The sequence below is a fragment of the Calonectris borealis genome, chromosome 8, assembly GCF_964195595.1.
Source record: "Calonectris borealis chromosome 8, bCalBor7.hap1.2, whole genome shotgun sequence".
Taxonomy (NCBI): domain Eukaryota; kingdom Metazoa; phylum Chordata; class Aves; order Procellariiformes; family Procellariidae; genus Calonectris; species Calonectris borealis.
Genome location: NC_134319.1, coordinates 3620689 through 3643804, shown reverse-complemented (window position 1 = coordinate 3643804; position 23116 = coordinate 3620689). Strand labels below are relative to the sequence as shown.

The following is a 23116-nucleotide window of genomic DNA, read 5'->3' as shown; positions in this document are numbered from 1 at the left end:
GCAGAGATCTCACAGGAGTGACTGAGTGCAAAAAAGAAAAAGGCAGAAAGCTTGGGATACAGCTGTGTTACGTATTTAGAGAATGGGGCTGAATCCTGACACGTATCCTCCCCAGCGCATCTTGACGCAACACCGTGCCGGCTGGGCGAGCTCTGGGCGGCCCCGCAGCCGCCTGCCCCGCGGTCTCCGCGCCCACCCAGAGGCGGAGGGAGGCTCTGAAGGCCGGAATGGCAGACCTTCCCCCCGACCCCTCCGAGCTAGGGCGAGCGATGTCCCTCCCGCAGCGACACACGCCGCGCGGCGGGCCCAGAGCGCCAAAACCCAGCGGGCTTTCGAGGGACCGTCACAAACCCGCTTCCCCCCCCCGCCCACGGGCCTCGGTCGCGAACGGGCGGCGCCCAGACTGGCGAGGGCCGCGGGGCGGCAGAAGGGGCTGAGGCCTGAGGGACGGCGCGGCTCCGCCTCCAGCTCCGCAGCGCGCACCAGCCCCGTTCGCCGCTCGCTTTTCGCCGTCAGGCGCCTGGTTGGCTGGGCCGGCCCGCCGAGGCCCGCCGGCTCGGGGCGGAGGGACCGGGCGCCGCCGGCGGGAGGCGACGGGGGGGCCGAGCCCCCGCCCCGGCCGTTACCTCAGGCCCGCTCGAACGGCGCCGCCGTGGGCCGCGCGCCTCTCGCTGTGATTGGCGGAGGCGGGGAGGGGCGGGGTTAGAGCGGGGCCAATCCACCGCCGCTGGAGGGGGGTGTCTCGGAGGAATGGTTCAGCCCAGCCACCTCCCCTCCCCCCTCGCGAGCCCGAGCCCTTTGGCCAGGCCGTTACCAGCGCCCGCGCGCGCCTAGGCAGGACCCCGCGGGCTGCCCGCCGCACTGCCTGACGGCGGCGGCGGAGGCGCGGCGCCGGTGCTGCCGGCGGGTCCGTGCGGAGGTGTCGCTCGGTCGCCGCCAGCTGGTGGGAGACAGACCGCGGGCGGTCACCATGGCCCTTCGCTCCTGGCGGGCGCCGGCGGCGGCTTCCGCTCCGGCGTTTGAGCGGGGCGGCCGCGAGCGCCTGGGCGCGAGGAGGGGTGAGGGTGCGGGTCCTGGCGGCGCGGAAAACGCGCCAAGTTTCCCGTGGTGGGGAGAGCGGCGCCGGGGCGCCCCGCGGTCTCCATAGCAACCGGCGGGCGGCGGCGGCGGCCCGCGCCGCGCCAACATGTAGCGGTGAGGAGAGGCGGCTCCGCCGCGGCCGCCATCCGCTCCCGCGGGCCCGCTCCCGGCGACCGGGCCGGGCCGGGCCCGCCGCGGCGTCTCCGCCGCCGGGCGGGCGGGCGAGCGGGCGGGACCGTGAGGGCGGGCGGCGCGGGGCAGCGGGCCGGGCGGGAGGCGCGGGCGGTGGCGCCGCGGCGGCGGCTGTCAGAGCCCGGGGCGGGGGGCTCCGGGGCCGCGCTCTGCTCCGGCGGCCGTTGCTGCTTCCCGCACTGAGAGTAAATGGCGACGCGTGTGTGTGTGCCAGGTGTGAGCGCCGAGCGCTGCTTCCCGGCCGGGCTGGCCGCCTCCCCCGCTCACCTGCCCGCCAGGAAAGATGCCCGGGGTCTTGCCGAGTGACAGCACCGGGCCTGCGAGAGGGAGCCCCTCCAAGAAGAACAGGCTTTCGCTGAAGCTCTTCCAGAAAAAGGAAGCGAAAAGAGCACTGGATTTTACGGAGTCCCAGGAAAATGAACAAAAGAGCTCAGAATTCAGAGGCTCTGAGATGTACGTAAGAGTTTCGCTCTGAATAGGCGTTTCTGGTTATATTGTGAAAGCAGTCCGGTAGCCGAACCAGAGTTGTGTGGTAATGGATAAACAACGCTGCGCCCTCCGCTCCTTTAAGTTGTATATTCTTGCATAAGTATGCGCTTCAACGTGTACTAAATAAAGCCTTAAGCCAAGTTAATCAGACTGAACTAACTATTCACTATAATGAATTTCTAGAACTACTTACTTTGAAGAAAACAAGTTTGCCATACTATGCATGTTTAGCTGGCTGGCACGAACTTTTTAATAGCTTGAAGAAGTTAGCTTATTTGAGGTTAAAATAAGGTAGTTATTCTGATGCTGAATTATTTAAAGTATATTAAAATGTAGGGTTTTGCAAAATGAGTTTTAATAAAAAATACTGGTTTTTAAAGGTTATTTCTGCTGCAAGTAAAGGAATTGATTGCGCTGCTTACTGTTGTTCATTAGGGTGTTTCAAGCCCTGAGCAAGTCTGTCAGCTCGTTTCATTGCAGCTTGTGAGGAAATTTAAATGGGAAAAATTGCTTAATCATGGTCAATTACAAATGTGTTGTAGACTTTAAAATTTGGTTCTGTTGTGTCAGTACGGTGCATCATCACTGCATATAATGTGCCAGGTTCATTGGTTCCTCCCCCCCCCCCCCCCCCGTTTTTATCCTTTTGGTTTGCATCCAGAAATGTGATGTGAATCTGGAGCAGGGGATAGTAACAGAAAATATCTGCTGGACCCGTTTTTCTTAGCACTGCCTTAGGAATGAACAAAGAACATACAAAAGTATTTTAAAGAAAATTTTCTTGGTTCCCTAAATCGGTCTCCTGATATTTTTTGAAAAATATGTATTGGAACTTACAGCAGATTTACCTGCTTCATGTAAACCTGGCTGGTTTTGTGCAGGTTGCTGAAAAGAAGTGTTACGGTTGAGCAGCCTGTGTTTGAGTGCCCAGAGTAGCCATACGGGCACTCTCAGAAACACTCTGACACGATTTTGATCTGTATATACTGGTCATTAATTTTATAAGCTAGCTCTGGGATGGCGGATGGCCAGGAGAGAGATGTACATGCATACCAGAAGGAGTCATTTTAAAAAACTGTCTCTTATGAACTGTTTTCTCTCCTTAATAGTGATCAGGTTGTTCCTGCAGCACAGCCTCCCTCGCTTGTTAGCTGTGAGAAGAAAGACAACATGTTGCCTTTTGTGGGCTTGAACAATCTGGGTAACACTTGTTACCTTAACAGCGTACTTCAGGTAAGAGCATGTTCGGGGGCCTTAGAAAGATGATTTTCTTTTGGTTAAGCACAAGTGGATGAGATTCACAGTTTGATATTATGTAGAAGGTGTTTGGATGTAGTATGAAGGGAATCTAATTACAGGGGGGAAAAAAGGTGATACTGCAGGAAATGCGTGCACCGCAGGTTGCCTTGATTGGGTAATTTTTCATTTTACATACTCCGGGCACTGCCCTGCTATGAGTAATCCTGCATCTTTGCATGCTGGGCAGCAGCCTTGGGAGATGCAAAGCTAGTTTGATCGTAAATGTGGACACGTACCTTGAATAACTTTTTACTTTACCAATTATTCTCTTGTTTTAAACTGTTGCTTTCAGGTATTATATTTTTGTCCTGGTTTTAAGACTGGAGTAAAACATTTATATAATATAATTTCAAAGAAGAAAGAATCTTTGAAGGATGAAGGAGAGCAAAAAGCAGAAAAGGTAACGTATCTCACTACATGTTCCTTTACTTGTAATTTTGCAAGTGAGGCTGCATGCCTGTAGTATAATGAAAATTTAACTGTGATTTCTTCTGTTTGTAACAAGTTTTGCAGTATTGTTTTCTACAGTGCTATTTCAGGTAAAGATACATTTGAGTTATTTTGAGCTTGCGTTCAAACTTGAGTGTTCAGAGTGTCTGTAAACTTGTAAGCACGAGTCTTAAGTTTAACAGAAGACATTCGAGAAGATACCTCACCATGTTTCTGACGTTAAGATAATTACGATACAGTACTTTGCGTGAATGGAAATTGGAGTTTGGGTTTTTAAAATAATGGATAGTCTGGCTTTATATTTGTTTTCTACTGGCAAAAGAGCAATATATTGTCTGAAACTCACCTGTGTCTTGTAGCAGACAAAAAATCTGTCACATGTCTGTTTAGAAAACTAAGTGAGGGCAAGAGAGAAAAAGTTTAACTTGTTGTTACAGACAAAACTGCAAGTATTTTTATTCTTTTTATATTGTTATTGCAGGGAAATTTTAAAGAAGATCCACTGGCAAGTTATGAACTAATCTGCAGTTTGCACTCATTGATTCTTTCAGTTGAGCAGCTTCAAGCCAGCTTTCTCTTAAATCCAGAAAAATACACAGATGAACTTGCTACTCAGCCACGAAGGCTGCTAAATACCCTTAGGTAAAATTGTCCTAAACACATTGTCAGAACTTTCACCTGAAGCTTTGAGGTCATTGTACAGTACAGCATTAGAGACTTGTGGGAGGCAGATGGTCTGGGGCACCATTATAGGAAGCTTTTCGTGTCTATTGTTACCCCTATGATATCATAAATTTGAAAGTAAGTTTTCGTTTTGTAAGAATATAATTTAAATCCAGCAGTGGATTTAAAACTGTACTTAGCCATAAGCATGCAAGTATTCTCATTGACCTGAGAAGGACCACTACTGGGTTGCAATGGAATGTATGTTTAAATGCAGAAGGCTATAGCTACCTTCCCACGGCTATCTGTGACAGAGAGGACTTCTCTCTAGGCTGGAGAGGGTCCTCCCCTGCTTTTATGTCTAAACTCCCTAATTTAAATCTCAGCTCATGTTAGCTAGTCAGTAAAGAATAACTAGTCTTTGTTGCCTTGCTCATTTACTTTTACTTTTACTAGAGAGCTCAACCCTATGTACGAAGGCTACTTGCAGCACGATGCCCAGGAAGTTCTGCAGTGTATCCTGGGCAACATTCAAGAAACATGTCAGCTACTGAAGAAGGAAGAATTGAACAAACTGCCCGTGGAAGAGCCTACAGCTAAACTGGAGGAAAAACTTAACCAAAATACTGAGACCAACGGAACTGGCAACCCTGCTGAGGAGGAGGATAATGTACCAAGTAGCCACGTTGGAGAGATAGCTGAAGACAAGCTACTCAAAGGAAATGGGAAAAGAAAAAGCGATGCTGAGGGTGGCAATGCAAAGAAAAAATCCAAAGTATCAAAAGAGCAAATTGCAGCAGAAGAAAATCAAAGACAAACCAGGTCAAAGAGGAAAGCAACAGGAGAAAAGCTAGAAAATCAAACTGATGCCATTGCCAAGTGTTCCAGTGAAAATGAGAGTGCGAAGCCAACACAGAAGAAGTCACGGCTTAGATTAAACTGGTTAAAATCTTCATGCAAACAGCCTAGTATTCTGTCTAAATTTTATAGTCTGGGAAAGTTAACTACAAACTTGGGATCCAAAGACCCAGGGAAAGAATATGATGACTGTGAGCTCGAAGAGTCATCTGTAAAGTGCGAAAATGGTAACAATAATAAAGAAGAGTATCGTGAACCAGCGTCTCCTGTGGAAAGCCATAATGAAAAAGGAACTGAAAAAGAACCAAAAAAGGAAGGTTGGTGAAAAAGTGTATCGGCTTGAAATTAGTATGATTAAGAAATTACTGTGCGTGGGAAGTCAGCCTTCAGACTGCATAGCCAGCAGAGCTCTCTAAATACAAAATTACATTTTCAGGAATTGAAAAAGATTTTTATGAAAGAGAATTTATTTTTATACATGTTTCTTGGTTTGGGTTTTTTTTTTTTAATAACTTGACCTGTTTAGCTTAGATCCTAAGAGGTATTTCTCTAACATTATGTAATCATTGTACAATACAAAAAAATGTCAGAATATTACCAGGTTTGCATTATCAATAATTTTTGTCATCTATAGAAATAGCAAGTGGATTCAAGATATAAAGGAAGATTACTGTCAGGAGCAAACAGAATCAAATCCCATTGGCTATGGCTTTGTGTCCCAAGTCCTTACAAATAATATCCTCTCCTTCCCTCCCTATTCTTCAATCCTTCCATATTTTCAACCTTCCCAGGAACTAGGAAAGACACCGGATATATTATATATGCTAACTGGCTGGCAGGTATGGATTTTGTTCGTGTCAATGAGACAAGATACCTCTGAGGGAAGGGCCTTGATATGAATTCAGTAATTAGTAATTTGGAACTTACTTTCTGATCCAACCACCAATTTTAATAAAAATTTGAAGGAATGCAGAATCTTTTGAGATCTCCATTTCTTCAGCAGATTTGACTAAAATTGGCCAACAAGTTCAGAAAGCATTGGAGGAGAGGACTGAGAATAAATAGAGACCAGGCAAAAATACAAGTGTGATGCTCCCTGAGAAGACTGAAAGTCCATACTAAGAAGGCAGCGCATTGATGACAAACACAAATTTTCCAGAATGTGACACTGTCACACTTCAAGTATAAAACAAGAACCTAATCTTAAAACAGAAATTAAAGTTTGGGGGCCAAGAGAAAGGGGCTCTCTATTCAGTAACAAGTAGATGATATTGCGAAAATTGTGTGTGATAAGCAGCTTCTTTTTTTTTTTTTTTTTTTTTTATTTATTCCTACCTGAAATCCCTAAAAGACCATGTCTGTAATACAGTGATTTTGGAAGAAGAATAGCCAGGTTCTGAAGTGTCTTTTGAATAAAATGCACCCTGATAAGTGATCTGGCATATACTTTCTCTAGGTTCAGAGCTGGCTGTTTTTGAACTAGTGGAGAAACTCTTCCAGGGCCAGTTAGTACTGAGAACAAGATGCCTGGAGTGCGAGTGCTTTACTGAAAGAAGAGAAGATTTTCAGGACATCAGTGTTCCAGTGCAAGAAGATGAACTTTCTAAAACTGAAGAGAGTTCTGAAAGTAAGTAATTCTTGAAAAGGCTCGTGCATGTATGTTTCTGCTTCAGCCAGCCGTTGAGGAAGGACGGTGCCGTAGTTATTGAGGAACACTGCTCCTGTTTGTGCTGGTTAAAATTAGAGGCTGTTCTGTTATCTCTTGTCCTGATTAACTTTAGACTTTGGAAACACAGCGCTGATAATGTAGAGAGATCCGGACAGTACTAAAATTGTTTCAGGTCTTAACACATAACACAGACTGCCTACAATCCTTCACTTATGTACGTGTTTTCCTGCTTATAAATAGGTATTTTCTTTGATTCGGGTCTTTCCTTTCTTCCTGGATAAGAAATTCTGCTTTTTCTTAATTTTGTAAGAAGTATCTGCATTCTTTCTCAAAAATAAAATAAATGAGAAACCAGCTTTTTGTTAATTTACTGTAAAAATTATTTTTTCAGTATTTTAGACTATTGTTACCTTAATAGCATTTGTTTTATATTTGTAACTGTTAGTCCTCTGCTATCTTTCACAAATTTTAGTGATCTATACTTAGTTTTTAGCTATTTTCAAAAGTAAGCATGGCAACAATGCATTTTGAAATTCAGAATTTTAAAGAAATTAATTTTAGTTCTCATGGACTTAATTTGGAGCAGCTTTTACTGGTTTTGGCCTCCCCATTTTGCTGAAGGACTTCAGAGCTAAGTGTGCGTGTGGTGGTGTTGATATGTAAAATGCTGCCGACAGCGTAGGTGATCTTGTCATCAGCAGTGGGAAGCTGCCAGGGGAGGCAAAATGTAAAAAGTGAAAGGGAACTTTCTGGTTATTTTGGAAGTTTGCCTTAATGAGCGAAATTCTGGTCTCAAATACGTGCACCCAATTTCCAGACACGGCAACAGAATTAGTACGTGCGATCTGAAGACAAACTTTAGGAAAACCATACATTTTAAGTAATGACATCCATTAAGTGATATTTTCATCACTTCCTGAAATGATTCAAAGATCTGAATACATTTTCTATTTCGTACGTATTGAGTGTTCTTTACAGTGTTGACAGTAGTTTTTGAAGATGTCTTAACTTGACATATTTTGGTTTGTTGTTATTCTGGTGGGATGCATTGGAAATGTAAATAATAGCATATCTGTGAATGTAATGATTCTCTTTTATAGTTTCTCCAGAGCCAAAAACAGAAATGAAGACTCTTAAATGGGCAATTTCACAGTTTGCGTCAGTGGAAAGGATTGTGGGAGAGGATAAATATTTCTGCGAAAACTGCCATCATTACACAGAAGCAGAACGCAGCCTTTTATTCGATAAAATGCCTGAAGTTATAACAATTCATTTGAAGTGCTTTGCTGCTAGTGGCTTAGAGTGAGTATGCAGATTGACTATATTACGAAACGGTGTGCTGTTGGAAGGAAAATCTTATCAGAAGAGATGAAAATGTTTTGTAACTTTTCCAAAAGTAAAAGCAGATTTCTAGATTGAAATTAACTTAAATCGGTGGGACGCAGCCCCTAATTTCATAAAGGCTTCCTATTGTTACAAGTAGTGGCAGAAATTACCTCCAGGAAAATACACTTTCAGGAGACTTCTTAACAAAAATTGTTTTATCTGTATTCTTACAACAGCCTGATATCCTGATGTTTCTTAAAACTTTGTTTACTTTTAGTATCACCTGTCTGTATGAGTTTAGAGGCAGGTTTAAGTACTTTAGCAGAACAAGTAATGAGAACAAAACTGAATTTTATGGTTGCAGCTAGTAGTACACTTCGGTCTCTAACTGAATGTGAGTACTAAAAGTCGGAAAAAAAAATCAGGAGATAAACATTGTGAAGAGCTAACACAATACAGAAAAACTGATCAATTCCCCTAAAAAATACGATGTAATATCAATGTCATTGATGTTCAACTGCTAAGCAATCAGTTTGATGTTACATAGAGTAGAAATCCTTACTTTGTGAAAGAGATTATTCTTATGAGAGTGTTCTTTATCTTTTTTCGTACTTAGGAATTTCCTTTGGGAGGGGAGGGAAAAAACCCCCCGTCCCTACAACACTGTACACAAACGAAACAATGCCATGACACGTTATGCACAGCATTTTGCAGTAAACTCTTATTTCTTCACTGAGATTCGAATAATGAAAAATGACAGAAGGCTTCATCGGGAAAGACTTCTTAAAACTGTAAACTATTCCCCCACATCCTTTAGAAAATTATTACACCATTAATTGCGTTTTTGAGAGTGACTCTACAATTTTAGTAACGTTTGCAGACTTGGCCTGTATTTTCAACTTTTCCTGGTATTCACTAAAACGTAACTTTTGCTGTCTGCATCAGTGTTGCCGGATGCAGCAAAAGAAGATAAACTTGTGCTGGTTTCAGCATCCCCCAGTTGGCATCTGTTCCAGAGAGCCAAGCACACTCCTCTGCTGCAGCCTGTGTTTTATAACCTGGCGGCGAGGCGTAGTTCTGAGACTTAACACTGAGCTGCTTTGTGATGTACAGTAAGTTATTTCGGCACAAATTAGTTTGGCCTTTTATCCACCTGGTTCCCTGTGGTTTGCGTTTCCCTGTTGGTTGGCTTTAGGCCTTCAGAGCCACCTTGCCAGCAGGAAGTCTAATGCGTGAAGTCTTCCATGGAATTTAGTTTATAATATTTGTATGGCCAGTATGGTTTAGAACTTGAAGTGCATAGGACCTTTGGCACTATACAGATACAAAACATAAGTTGACAGATGATTTGTCAGAAGACTCGCTATAAGCAAGTAATGATAACTGGTCAATATAAATAAGATTTGTAAAATAACTATTGTCAAGGATTCTATTAAGATAGTTTTGCAGGTAGCTTGTGAAGATTGTTAGAACTAGAATTCTCACCCTGCCCGTTTTTAGTGTTTGTTTGTAGGAATATCCAGGTTTCTGACAATGTAGAAAGGAAACTTCCTCTGTCTCTGTAATGTCTGCTAACATCTCTTCATACAAGTGTAGCATCGTAACATACAAAATTGTCTTTTCGTTGTTCTACGTAATATTTGACTGTCACAACAAGGCAGAGAAAAAGTCGCACACTTTTTAAAAATTGTAATGCTATTATTGAGTAGCCCTTGATGTGAGATGCTATCCTGGTAGGATTATAGGCTATTCAAAAAAAATACAACCCGAGAAGTCCACCTGAAAGGAAACCTGAATATGATCTTCAGTTTGCTCGTACGTTTGCTACTTTTTTGTTTCTATGAGGAAGCACTTGCAGGTTAACCAGCCATCTCCTGAATCACTTACCTCTTCTTCTGTCCTGGCTATCTTCGGGTCCTTCCTCCAAAATACTCGGACCTATATCTGGGTCAGACTGAATCCAATCTCTTGTGGTGTTCCTCGTGTGTCCTCTGAATCATGTCATACATTTTCTGCCAAGTGCTAGCAGCCAGAGATTAAGGAAGTAGGAGTGGAAAAATCAGATGTACAACTGGAGTCAGTGATGAAGCTGAAACTGCTTAGAAGATTGTTTCCCAGTTTTTGGCTTGGACGTTTTATCTTGGGCAAAACCCTGTCATTTCTAAACATCTTGATTTGGAGTAATAAAGCACAGCTGCAAATCAAGTGGGGAAGAGCCGAGGCTAGTAAACCAAAGCACTGGCTTACTCCAGAGTATCCAGAGTCACTCTTGGTGGGGGGGTTAAACAATGAGCTTTGATGGAGCTTCCCCCAACTGACTTATGTAAACTTGTAATATTTATTGTAAAACTACTCTCTCTTCATAGATGAGACGGCAATGGTTTGCCCTAAAAGTAATAACAGACTGTTTTGCTGGCCTTCAACTAAGAATCTTCATACAACTTCTCTTAGCTCCCATAAAAATTTTGAAATCTTGTCTGCTTCCCAGTTGTGCTCTACGGAGTTTTCTGATGACTGAGTTTTAAATAAATGAAGAGAAATGAAGCAGAGGGGAACGGTAATGTAAACACTTGCAGTTAATAGGGATTTGCTTCATCTTTTCTAGATGCTGGCTTGCAAAGTGTTTGGTTTTTTTAAATACAGCAGCCAGTGTGAAAATCTACTTGTCGTAAGTGCCCAGACTGGGAAGCTATTAAGAAGAAATGTGTAACTGGTAACATCTAATTAAGCATTTCCACTATATAAATTTAACAATTGGTGAGAAAATTAGATTTTTGTCTTGTGAAATGGTATCAGGTAAGAGCAGGTGATTTTTATTTTATTTTTTTTAAAAAAGGCTTACTTTAGGTTTTGTTACAGTCAATTTGCTAATAGTGACAGCAGTGCTTATGCCACTGGAAATCTTTATTTGGAGTATTTCACATCCTTATGTGTTAAAAGCGTTGCAGCAAAATAGCTTAAGTCTTTAAGGGTCTATAATAACTTGAGGTGTTAATTCAGTACAGTGGGTGAAGTTCCACTGATTTATGGCCTCACAGGATGTAGTTGCAGAAATCAAGTTTGTTGTGTATGAACTACTGTGCATCAGTCAGAGGAGGCAGAGTACTTGGCATGCAATTTTTCTGTCTTCAGATTCTTATCATTAAGAAGAACAAAAAGCTAATAGGAAAAGATTTCCTCTCTTATTTCCTCCTCTCCAAATCTTTCTGATGCTGGATCTCATTCAGAAGAAAGGTAGAGCCTGTTTTTTAATGTTTTATGTTAATATGATTGTCATAGTGTGCTTGAGTGGAACTGGATTTCTGATCTAGAGTATCAGCAAGCAGTTTCTCTGTTTCTTGACTCTCTTCTGAGTATCTCTATTTCTGGCTACTAATAATAGGGATTTTCAGAAGATTTAAGTTTTATTATTTCTGATTATGTGTTCTTTTGTGTTTCTTTTGGTGTAGTCAAATGTTTATGGTAAGCCTAGGTCTAAAATGAGATTTCAGTTAATTAGACTTGCGTGACTGAGGACATCTGTGTGTGTGTAAATGTATTTATGTTTATAAGGATTTATGGCTGTGAACATGAGCGAAATGTTCAGAAGCACAGCACAATCAAAACTAAACCCAGTGAAACAAAAGTAATATTCTGTTACTGCAATTATGCCTATACAGTTATGCCATATCTATAATTTTCTTGGATTAAAGATAGTTATTCTTTCTTATAACAAAATGCAAGTTGAATAATAGTAGTTAGCTCTTTGGAACCTAAGTTTTACAGGATTTGTCTGTATTCCCCTGTGTTTTTCCCTACAACACCCTAACAGTTGAGCAAGACTGAATCATCACTGAAATCTATTAGGACATCATAACATGTCATTAAATAAAGGGGTTAATTAAATTTGGCTGATGCAATATGTAAATCATGCAAGATCAGAATCATTCAAGGAAGCTAATACACAATAATGTAAAAGTCCCAACACTTAGTTTCTTTTCAAACTCTTTAAAAGAGCCTTATTGTAATGAAAGGACTTACTTTTCTCATTGTAAATTTGTGCACTACGAACAAACTGCTAAATATTTATGGAACACTAGGTGCTTTTCCAAAGTAAATCAGCTAGATAATCGTTTAAAAAAACTGACTAACATAGGACAGTTAGTAAAGAATCCCTGGTAATAAGAAAGTGTTAGTAACTTGTTCATCCTTAGATAACCATTGCGTTACCATGGGCAGTGTACTACAGTGCACCAAGATGATCTGAGAAAAATTACTTAGTTTTTCAAAGTGACATTAAAGCTACCTGAAAGTAAAATAGGTTTGTATTCCTTTATTTAGTAAATGACTTTTTCAAAGGTTTGGGGGAAAAAAAAACCCAACCCTGCTTACTTCAACCTCGGATGTTGAAGAGTGTTTTGTTTTGTTTTCAATCTGGAAGGCAGGATGGCATCTGGGAGGAAGTGCAAGTATTCGTGCATAGAAGCACGAATGATAACTGAACAATTAGGTTAACTCCTTTTATTGTCACTATTTAAAAATTAACTTTAGTTGATACTTCAGAAAAAGGGAATATCTTAAATAGTTAAAATACATAGTTACTAGGCTGTAAGATTTGACATCACACATACTCGTAAAAACTTCTTTACTGAACAGGGGTGCCTGGGACAGATGCTCATGATAAGCAAGTTGAAAAGTGAGCAACTGCTTCATGTCTTTTTAATAGAAGGAGAAGCATATAGATACAATATATGGGCCACTTAAAGCAGTATTTCTTGTGAGCCGTTGTGGCAAGAGGTCTTAACTTTGTCTTTCTTCTAAAGGTTTGATTGCTATGGTGGACTATCCAAGATAAACACTCCCTTATTGACGCCTCTCAAACTGTCACTAGAAGAATGGAGCACAAAGCCGACCAATGACACCTACGGATTATTTGCGGTGGTAATGCACAGCGGCATTACAATTAGCAGTGGACACTACACAGCTTCTGTCAAAATTACAGATCTTAATAGCCTCGAGTTAGATAAGGGAAACTTCATCACTGACCAAATGTACGAAATGATTAAACCAGAACCACTGAATGAGGAGGAGGCAAGAACTGTTGCTGAAGACTACGACGATGGTGAAGTCTCTTTCAGAGTCAATGGAAATGCGCAGCCGGGTAAAGTTCTGAACAAAAAGAACATGGAAGCTGTCGGACTTCTTGGGGGGCAGAAGAGCAAGTCTGACTGTGACCTGTACAACAACAAACCAGCTAACCCGGAGAAGTTTCTCAACGTAGTTACTGAAAACAGAAATCCCGAGTCCAGCAGTAGTAACGGAAGCGCGGGCTGCAGCACAGAACACAGTGAGCAAAATGGTGTTGCTTCCAGTGGACTAGAAAACAAAGCTCCGTATGTCCTGCAGAGCCTGAAAGAGTATGAGGGCAAGTGGTTGCTTTTTGATGATTCTGAAGTGAAGGTTACAGAAGAAAAGGACTTTCTGAATTCTCTTTCTCCGACATCGTCATCTACATCAACTCCTTACCTACTGTTTTATAAGAAAATTGTAGAGTGATACTGTATTTTGACTGTAAATATTAGGGATTTGCATACACCTGTTGGTCTGATTTGCATCAAAACTACCTGGAAGAAACAGCTGTTCGTTTTTGAAGCTACTGGATCATAATGTTTCTGGTCTTTTTGTTCGGTGTAAGTGGCTCAACTTGAATTAACAAACCATCACATAGAACTTAACTCACATAATAACTTTTATGCTGGAGAATAGTGATATTACCTTTTAGAAATACCAATTTGTATAGTTCCTAAATGATGCCTACAGTACACGGTAGTGGTTTTAACGCAACTCTAGGTCTCAGACATGCCTATTGTATTATTAGCTTTTTTTTTAATAAAAGTTATTTGTATTCATATTCTGGAGTAAATGTATATTAACTAGCAAATTTCATCAGAAGTTGTGTATTTTTGTAACTTGGGAAGTAATACTTCATATTTAGTCTTTGGGTAATCGACGTGGTTTATTCTCCTTATCCAGTTCTATACTGCTCGGTGCAGCTCGAAGCACAAGAAAAGGGTCTTGTAACCTTGTTTAGTGTATTGGAAGGAACTGAACTTAATAGAAATGTTTGAATGGTCTAATTTGCATCTTGTTGCATAGGTGTTAAATGGGCAAAGTGTAAATAGGTGTGATTAATACTTCAAAACAGGGGGAGCGTGTAGTGTAATTAAAATAATTTTGTACTTTTAAGAGTAAAGCCCTCTAATATGCATATCTGTTTGGGTGGGTTTGGAACTTAGTTGTGATCTTTAACAGTTAATTTGTACTTGGAGCTCACTGAAATGTGGGAAAACGAAAGCATTTGGCTTTGATGCTTTGTTAAGAATGTATATATGAAATAAAAATCTATGATATGCATCTGAGATGACTAGATCAGACTTTTGTGTTTGGAGAGGGAAAAGCAGAACGTGAAAGTGGTTGGGCACTGTTACAAAAAGGTTGGGAAACTATCTTAGAGAAATGGAAGATTTAAAGTGCTTTAAAAATAACATTCTCTGTTTTTTAACCAATTCTTGTACAGCGTATCCTAATTTGAAGACACTTGATGACTAGAGGTAAGGTTCAGAGGCAAGGGAAAAGGCAAACATTATTATAAAACCAAGTGAGATGTTTGGCACTAAATACTAGAGATTAAAATCCCACATCATCTATTAGATGCAAAAATGTTAAGGTGAATCCTATAAACTGCAGACAATTAAAATCTTAAAAATATGACACAAACAGGATGAGTGTTTACTTGCTGTCATAGGATGGCTGGAATGACATGAAGTGCTGCTGCAGAGAGAGACAAGGAAAGATACACAAGATGTGAGTGTGCCCTAGTTTTCTGGATATATGTAAACTTTTTCAAATACAAATTAATTTATTCACAGGAAAAGCCCTAGAAACTTCTACCTAGTTTATTCTGCAATACTTAGGTTTTTTACAATCTTTTATTATAATGTAGTATAAACACTGAGGTAACTCATGAAAAGTATAGTTAGTGTATTTTCCATGGTGTGGTGGACCTCTGATTTTTGTACCGGCCTTGACTTTGCAGTATATCCCAGATGATGATGTTTTACTAAAATATGATTCAGTCTAGAAAGCTTGTACTATCAACAAAAAACAGCTTATAAACTCACGCTGAAGAGATGTCTGTAGTAATTATCTTCTGCAGAGGAGAAAATCTGGAATTACAAATACACTAAGACCTTCCCTTTTCCAAAGCATTGTCACCATAATAAATAATTTCATAGTCTAAACCAAGAAATAGCTACATTAAAAAAAATAACTGTAATCTTACCTTGCAAGGGTAGCCAAATCACATTACAGAATGCTACTTTTTACTGCCTGCAGTATGGGGTTTGCTGAATTTCAGCCTGCAAATGAAAGTTTATTTTTCCACACTTGACCCAAGACTTATCTTTTTCATTCAACTGCAGGAACAGGACATGTTCCAAGGAAACAAAATACCATTATATTCAACAAAATATTGGCTGCAGTGTAATCGAAGGGGGACCCAGCTGTCTTCCATCATACTATACAGCTTGAGAGAAACATTCTTTGTAGGCAGCTGAACAGAAAACACCATCAGCTGGAACATGCTGAATGAAAAAGCACTCCTCTGGCGTATGGACAGATAGTATGGGGGGGCGGGTTTTGGAGACTTACTCAAGTACAGCACTTGCCACCCCGAACTAGTCATTCGCCACAGTAATTCGTGTCCCCTACTGCACATGGCCTGTAGCTTGCTGCAACGGAAAGCAAAATGTGGCTGCCCAGTCTTAGCTTTCCATGACACTTGAGCTCTACACAATTGTCAAGCTGTACGTACCGATAAGCCAGTCAGATTTACGCTCACATGGGGCCATCCAGTAAAATCAAAGGATATTTATACAAGTTTGGGATTAAAATAGATGCTTTCCTAGCTGAAGAAACAATATACAAGGACTACTGTAAATTAAGGTTTCATTCTTTCATGGCTATTGGAATTTGTTTCCCCTTTTTCACTTTTGTTTTGCATGCCTCTTCATACAAACCTCTTGCCTCTTAATACAAAACCCCCTCCTTCCTTAATATTGTCCGCTATGAGAGTCCCCGACTCCCGTACAGCTTCCAAAGCTTTGTCAACATCCCCAGGCTTTGCAATAGGCCTTTGAAATGTCTCGGGGGGGGGAAAGGCTTAGGTTAGAGGAGTAGTTTTTCTTCATGGAAGGAACTCCATGCAGGCTTTCCTGTGTTACAACCCATAACACGGAATTGGTTCAGGATTACTTGTGTTCAGGGGAAACGGTCAGAGACCGGCACACCGAGAAGAGCACCACACTTATGCTGCCAAAAAGCACCACCGCTATGAAGCTGTTGGAACAAAAGCGCACAGGAGAAGGGGCGAAAACCGGCAGCACCGCTCTCCCTTCCCCAACACACCCCTCGGCCACAGCCAGTGCCCTGCAGCGCCTTGCCCTGCGCCCTCCTGCTGGCTACCAACCATCCTGCTGGCTACCATCCCGCCGGGGCAGGCCATGCACTACAGCCCACGGTGGCTCCGAGACACGGTGCCTTGCAGTACGAGTACAGGCATCCCACTACCAGCACACTGACAGGCAGCCGCTAATAACTTGAAATAAGCATCAAGAATAAAAAAGACCCCCCGACCCTAAACCCTGCCTGCTGATGCAGAAGGGTGGGCACTTGCTGCAGCTACAGGCGCTAAAACAGAAGGGGGTGAACCCCAGAGAAATACCCCCCAGCACCTTCTAACATACAGGAATGTGTATGTTAGAAGCAAAGTAAAAACTATTTAGGTTTCAAGAGTCAAATGCTCACAAATTGGAAGTAATGATGTATAGTTGTTTGCTATCTTAAAAGTTCATGTATAAAACCAATCTTTTTTCTTATATTTTTATATATATAAAAAAGTACATTTATCAAATTTGGTTTTTTATATACATACATGTATATATGTATATGTATGCATATTTAGGTATTCATAGAGAATAAGCTTGTGTTTAATCACATACCACCTCTTCCAAGGGACCTTGTTCAATACAGAGAGGAAAAATATAAAGGACTAGATTTAGGAGTTGTGTACTCAGCTCCAGTTCTGATGTTTCCTTGAAGTGCTGTGTTAGCCACCAAAAAAACTGCTGTAAAACAGATGTTTTTCTTTACATAAGTAACAACGCAAAGAATGCTTCCTATGTAAGCTTTTAACTTAAACTGTGATACCATTTTTTGTTCTTCTTCCCCGTGAAATTTTAGTTTTTAAATTGAAAAAGGGACACAAAAAAGCAGTCTAGTGAATGCTAGAATTGTACATTTAAAGTCTTGATGGGATTACTGTGCTGTTTGGACTTCCTAGCTGGGGGAAATGGCCACGTGCACACCGCAGTCGTGCCGAAACTCCCCTTCACCGGTACTGAAGGAGGTAAAGTGGTAACAAGATGTGCCTCGATTCTTTTGATGGCTACAGATGGAATTATTTTTCTTTGCAGCAATTCATATTCAGAGTTACAAAGGAAAAAGGATAGGGATAGTAAAAAAATCACCACCTGGTAAGAAGTGTTAGTGTAAGACTTACCTTACTCTGAACCTTTTTCCCAAGGATGGCGAGCTCTGAAGTCCAATGCACAGGGAATTAAAGTGTAAACATTCACATATTTAATAGTACCATCAAAATAACCATCATCACTACATTAAAAACTTCAAAAATGCATTTGCGTATGGTCCTAATATAAATTAAATATACGAACTAAAAGTAAATAAATTTAACATTAGGTAATGCTATAAATAAAGGTAAATGCGTTTAGTGTACCTTTGAGTCATAAAAATGCCTTAAAAAACAGGTAAGTTTACAGCTTATCACCAATACTCTGGATACCACTGCCATGATTTTTTTCAAACATTGATAAGTCTACATTTGACAATTCAGAATGATTTTTGGCCACTGAACACTTTGATGGAGGAAGAGATGTGTGGGATGTCCAGGACGAAGTCCAAGTTTTATTTCACAATAAAACTTCTTTGATTCCCAGCGCTGATAACAAGGCTCTTTCTTTTCAAAACCTTAATTTTAAGTGCTTTTTTATTTTGGTTTTTAACTCGTTTAGATATCCATTTTGCGAAGGCTCATCCTGCTGAAGGAGTCTCTGAGGGAGAGAAAATACAATGATGAGCTCATATTTTCCATGATGAAATAAGAAGCCTCGTCAGATGAATGATTCTGTACTTGATTTCCAGTATTTTCTACAGCTGGCTACCACAAAAATTAAGTCCACTGACATCAACTCATTGCTTTTCAAATGAATTGGTTTTGGGTCTGTATTGGGGATCATTTAACTGCCCAAGGTTTACTGACAGGAAAGCTGACAGACAGTTTAATTCACGTGTACGTAGAGAAGCAGCACAAACCACCTGCACTACTGAAATCTTATTTAAGTCTTTCAAATAAACCTCTAAGTGGAATTTGCCTGGAATACCTGTATTAAGACTCCCTGCACAGGCTGAATTTCACCAGATTAGAAAATAATTACCACGACAAAAGTGCTTGTGAGGTTCCCACCTGGGTGGGGAGGGAAGCACTGCTCCTCCCACCCACCGCCAGCCCGTGACATCTGTTCTCTCCTAGCAGAGAACAGCTAGGGCATGGTTTGTGATCTGGGGAGAGCTTAAAAAGTCATGAACCTGGGTAACGAGGAAAGCCCACCTTTCTGCAGTATTCAGCAGACGGAAAAATACATCAAATTCAGCTACAGAAACATCGCTAAGCACTGCCGTGTGAGCTAGGAACACTCATTTCCTTCTTCATCCAGCACTAAGTCTTGCTCTTTTTATGGTGTAATTTTGCCAAGTTTCTCTTTTCACATTTTTTATGTTCCCCATCGCTCTTTACCTCTGAACAACACTTACATGAAGAGAAGTTCAAAACCAGGGCTGTATTCTCCTAAACCAACAGCATGGACATGAGTTGAAGTCCATGTTCACACAAATCTCCTAAAGGGTCTGTCGTTAAAAGCACCGACCCTGTCCTGCTCAGTGCTAACGACGCTCCTTCCAAAAAACAACCCCCGCCCCACACGCTGGTGTGAGACCACGATGTCAGGGCAGTCTTGCTGGATTGCGTTAGCCTATCTTGCTGACAAGGGACGCAACAGGGGTTGTCAAGCCAAAAATTACATGGAGGGTACCTGCTGGGAACCACTTCTGCCCCTATTCTGGGAGCCAGAGCCTTGTTAGAAACTTTATGCACCCAAAGTCCCCCTGCTCAGCCGCGGCTGGTGCCAGCGGATTACAGTGCTACGGGCTCTGACCTGCTTCATACATTCCCAGCGGGGCTTTTACGTTCAGTCTCACTGCAGATGAACAAAAAGCCCAGACTCCAGCTGACCTGTCTTCCAGCATGGAAGTCATCAACTGTTTTTCCACCCTGCCTGCCCCTGGAGCTCCTCATCCCAGTTCCACTGGGAACAAACAAGTGTCAGAGTCCTGCCACACTGAGGGTCATTTTGAATCTAAAAAGAATGGGATGCAGAATGAAAAAAATTCCTCATTGATCAGGAACAAAAGGAACCATTGCAAACACCACCTACCACAACTGCTGGGAAGGGGATGTGCTCTGAGGTCAGGACAGAAGGGAAAAGGGATGGACTCAGCCAAGAGCCATAATTGAAAACAAATAGATGTCACAGGTTCACCAGGAAGATCAGACACCCCAGTTTTACACCCTCCTCATCTCTGCGGAAAGAGTAAAATCAAATATCCACCTGTGGCAAGTGACCGGCAGCACTGCCTTATACAACTGTGGGATCTTTCTGTTTATCAAAGGTTGGAGAGCTTCCTTTAACCGGTGATAATTCCTTTCAAGTTCTCGCTGATACTCCTTTTGGTCTGGACCGATCAGGCTCTTGTTCTTGCGCAGAGCATCTTCGCATCTAGAAAACAAAAGCCTGTGAAACTTGGGCACATAAAAAAGGACCTGCTTGCCAGAGACTTGTTAATCTAATAGTACAAAAAAAATCATTCTGTTCCTCTGGGATGACACATAATATCCTCCTCTGTCTTGTCTTTTGGGTAATAAAGACTCAGCTAAACCAGTTGGTGTCCATGGGGAAAGGAGAGAGTGTCATATTTCCAATTTCCATAGTGGCAACTCCTTTTTAATTTTAATTTACTCTCCAATTACATTTATCCTCCCTGAAGAGAAATGAAAAGCTGATCTCCTCAGAGCCACTTCCAGTCCAAGAGGATTTAAAGATGGATAGATATACTGCTCTCCCCAGGAAAGATTAATAAATAGCAGACTATAAGACGTTCATCAGGAACTCTTCTACTTGAAAAGAGGTAATTTTAACAAAGGATGTGAAAAGAACTGTATCATCAATGCCACTTATTACATATGGGAAAATTACATTGCCACTGGATCTATTTGCACGGAACATTTTTATTTCAGTTATTATTTTTTTTTTAATTCCTTGGTGTTTGCAAACGATGCTGGACTGAGACTGCAGTTTGCATTACTCAAAAGGAAAGCAGAGCAGCCAGCACATTTCTTGAGAGAATTGTGCCAGCATGCTTCCGCTCCGTTTGGAGAAATTCACTTCAGAAGGAAATTAAATCTCCTGGCCAATTCAGCAGTTTCTCCTGACCCTGCCAAGCTGTGAGTTCATTTGTGCCAGCGTGGCTAGTTGTGTTTTCTGAAACAGGAACACTTGTTCACAGCTGAACTATGATCACTAATTCATTCCTAATAAAGAGCAAAGCCAAACGACTTCAGCCACTTGATCTGACTTAAGTCACGGACCTGCAGCACCAGAGAAACAGGGAACCCACTGGGCAGCTGAGGAATACAGCTGCATATGGAAACTGGACAGATGGAGTTACAACATGAAAACTCCTCTCTCCCGACACCCTCTGTGTTACTGTACGTGTTCCTGTCTGGTGTGGTAGTAATAACCGCATCTGTCAGGCAGTTTGAAGACAATACTCCATACCTTTTCGTGAAGTCTTTGAAACAGAGCCGTAGTTTGTTATGATGTCTGAAGAGCTTTGGATCATTGGGTATTTCAGACAAGAAAACTTGTGCAACTTCTAATGGTCCCTTTAGGAGCAGAAGAGAAAAAGTAAGTTTCTTGGAACCATCTGTCATATCCAATTGCTGGAGAAACTTCTTGCACACAGAAACATTTGTAAAATGCAACATTTCCTTACAGAATGCATCTTGAAGAATTGCAGCTGGTAAATCTGGCATAAATCACCAAACATCATGACAACTGAATCTCTTTAGGTTTTTTTTTTTTAAATAAGACTCTGCCTTTGGAAATCTGTGTGAGAAAATGCACACATTCTGCCTTTGTTTTCTCTTATAAAGACTCTTGACAAAGTTTGCTCAACTCAAACTAAGACAAAGTTTAACAATGCAGACGGAACCAAGGAAGTGTTTGCCAGCACTGCAAACAACCCAGAATTCGAAATTCCAGCTGATTTTTTTCCAGCTTATGCATTAGTGGAGCTTTACTCGTACTCCCTCAGTTTTTCCTCAATTTTTCTCCATTCACTAGTTTTGCTTTCCATTTTGTTCAAAAACCGCTGCAGGACACAATCCTGCTTCCACCCACCAGAGCCTGGCTAACCAAAGGGAAAGTAATAACAATTTTTTTTTTTTTTTAAAGGAGAAGCAGGCAGAAACAACTGCAAATGCCAGGACGGAGCAGGTAACTGGGGGAGGAGGGCTGTCTCTTCTCAGCCACTTTCCAGACCTAACCGCATTTTCAGGACTCTTACTCAAATGGCAAAGTCACTGAGAGCAGCTGGTCTGGACCCACCAGTGACCTTAAACACATCCCACAGACTGAATGGGGTAAAAAATCCAAGGTAATTTAGAAATAAGGCCCAACGCTGAGCATCCACTGCACTGAGCGATAGGCACTACCCCAGTGTCTCCAACTCGGACAGCGATCCTCACCTGATTTACTGTGGTACCTACTGATCCTTGCAGCACCATCTGCAGCATCTTTGGGTCCGCAGGGTCTTGGTGGGTTGCAAAAGCTAATTCTTGTGTTTTCTTCTGCATGTCCTCTATGGCAACTTCAATGGGCGTCAAAATGATCTAAGCAAGTAGCCGGAATAGAAGAGGCTTGTTATGGCTGAGACTGTCAACTGGACACATACTTTCAGAAACACCAAGGTCACTTTGGGGTGGCATGCTGAAGTGGTGGAGGACACCAATAGGACTGACAGTCTGGACAGAAGCACTTTAGAAATGCATCCTCTTAGTCTTGGTTTAGGAACATCAAGAAAAAATTTGATTTTTAAATGTGTTTCTACATCTGGGCACTCAAGAACTTTCTGAGATTGCTTCTGAGGAGGCAGACTCATGTCCCTTTGTGGTCACTGCAACCAACTACCCATGGTTACAGCACTATGTCAGTGCCTAAACACCCGTAGGTTCCCTGCCTTGCATGAAAATGCATTTTTCATTGTGTCCCAAGCATCACATCTGTTCCTATCTACCCTTGAAAAATTAACATAGCTTTGGGATAAACCTCTCTGCAAGGCCTCAGGACCCCACTGGCCTGGGTCCGTTGAGGCCCTGCAAGCGAGCTGTAACACAGAGCAACAGGACACGACGTTCAAGCAGAATGCAAGGGAGCAACCTGCATTACTGCAAAGCTCACCAAGGGCCCTTGTGTATACCGGCTGCTGTGAGCTGGACACACTGGAGAAAGAGGTGGCAGGACATACCGCATTTCTAAATTGGTCTGGTTTTAGTTTAGGTTGAATAGGAACAGGGAAAAGTTCAATAGAACCAAGGCATTCTTAAAATCAAAAGAAAGGGGTCTCATGCACAGTCCCTGCAGTGAACAGCCAGAGCAGCTCACGATGGCGCTGTCTGCTCTCGCTCTCTGGAGAAGAGAAGGCTCCGGGGAGACCTTACTGCAGCCTTTCAGTACTTAAAGGGGGTTATACGAAAGATAGGGACAAACCTTTTAGGAGGACCTGTTGCGACAGGACAAGGGGTAGTGGTTTTAAACTAAAAGAGGGTAGATTTAGACTAGATAAAAGAAAAATTTTTTA

At 41.9% G+C, this 23116-nt stretch overlaps 2 protein-coding genes across 4 annotated transcripts in view; one reads left to right on the top strand and one right to left on the bottom strand.

Annotated features, from left to right (window-relative positions):
* Positions 1–970: 970 nt before the first annotated feature.
* USP1 (ubiquitin specific peptidase 1) lies at positions 971–14424 on the top strand. 2 transcript variants are annotated; one of them, XM_075155623.1, is made up of 9 exons: positions 971–1058; positions 1487–1725; positions 2871–2994; positions 3353–3460; positions 3992–4152; positions 4630–5348; positions 6488–6658; positions 7801–8002; positions 12829–14424. In XM_075155623.1, exons 2-9 carry the CDS (start codon positions 1556–1558, stop codon positions 13559–13561), a joined length of 2388 nt encoding a protein of 795 aa, XP_075011724.1. In that variant the 5' UTR covers positions 971–1058; positions 1487–1555; the 3' UTR covers positions 13562–14424. The 2 variants fall into 2 exon arrangements, with proteins under 2 accessions (XP_075011724.1, XP_075011723.1); XM_075155622.1 differs by having other exon boundaries at positions 1031–1194.
* A 3259-nt stretch (positions 14425–17683) lies between these two features.
* Positions 17684–23116, bottom strand: part of DOCK7 (dedicator of cytokinesis 7) — a 108422-nt gene continuing 102989 nt past the window's right edge. For both annotated transcript variants that reach the window (XM_075155621.1, XM_075155619.1), the window contains 4 exons: positions 22005–22148; positions 21034–21140; positions 19807–19974; positions 17684–18192 (listed from right to left, as the gene is read on the bottom strand). In XM_075155621.1, coding sequence (XP_075011722.1) covers positions 18150–18192; positions 19807–19974; positions 21034–21140; positions 22005–22148 — 462 coding nt within the window. In that variant the 3' untranslated portion in view covers positions 17684–18149. The remainder of the gene's footprint in view (positions 18193–19806; positions 19975–21033; positions 21141–22004; positions 22149–23116) is intronic.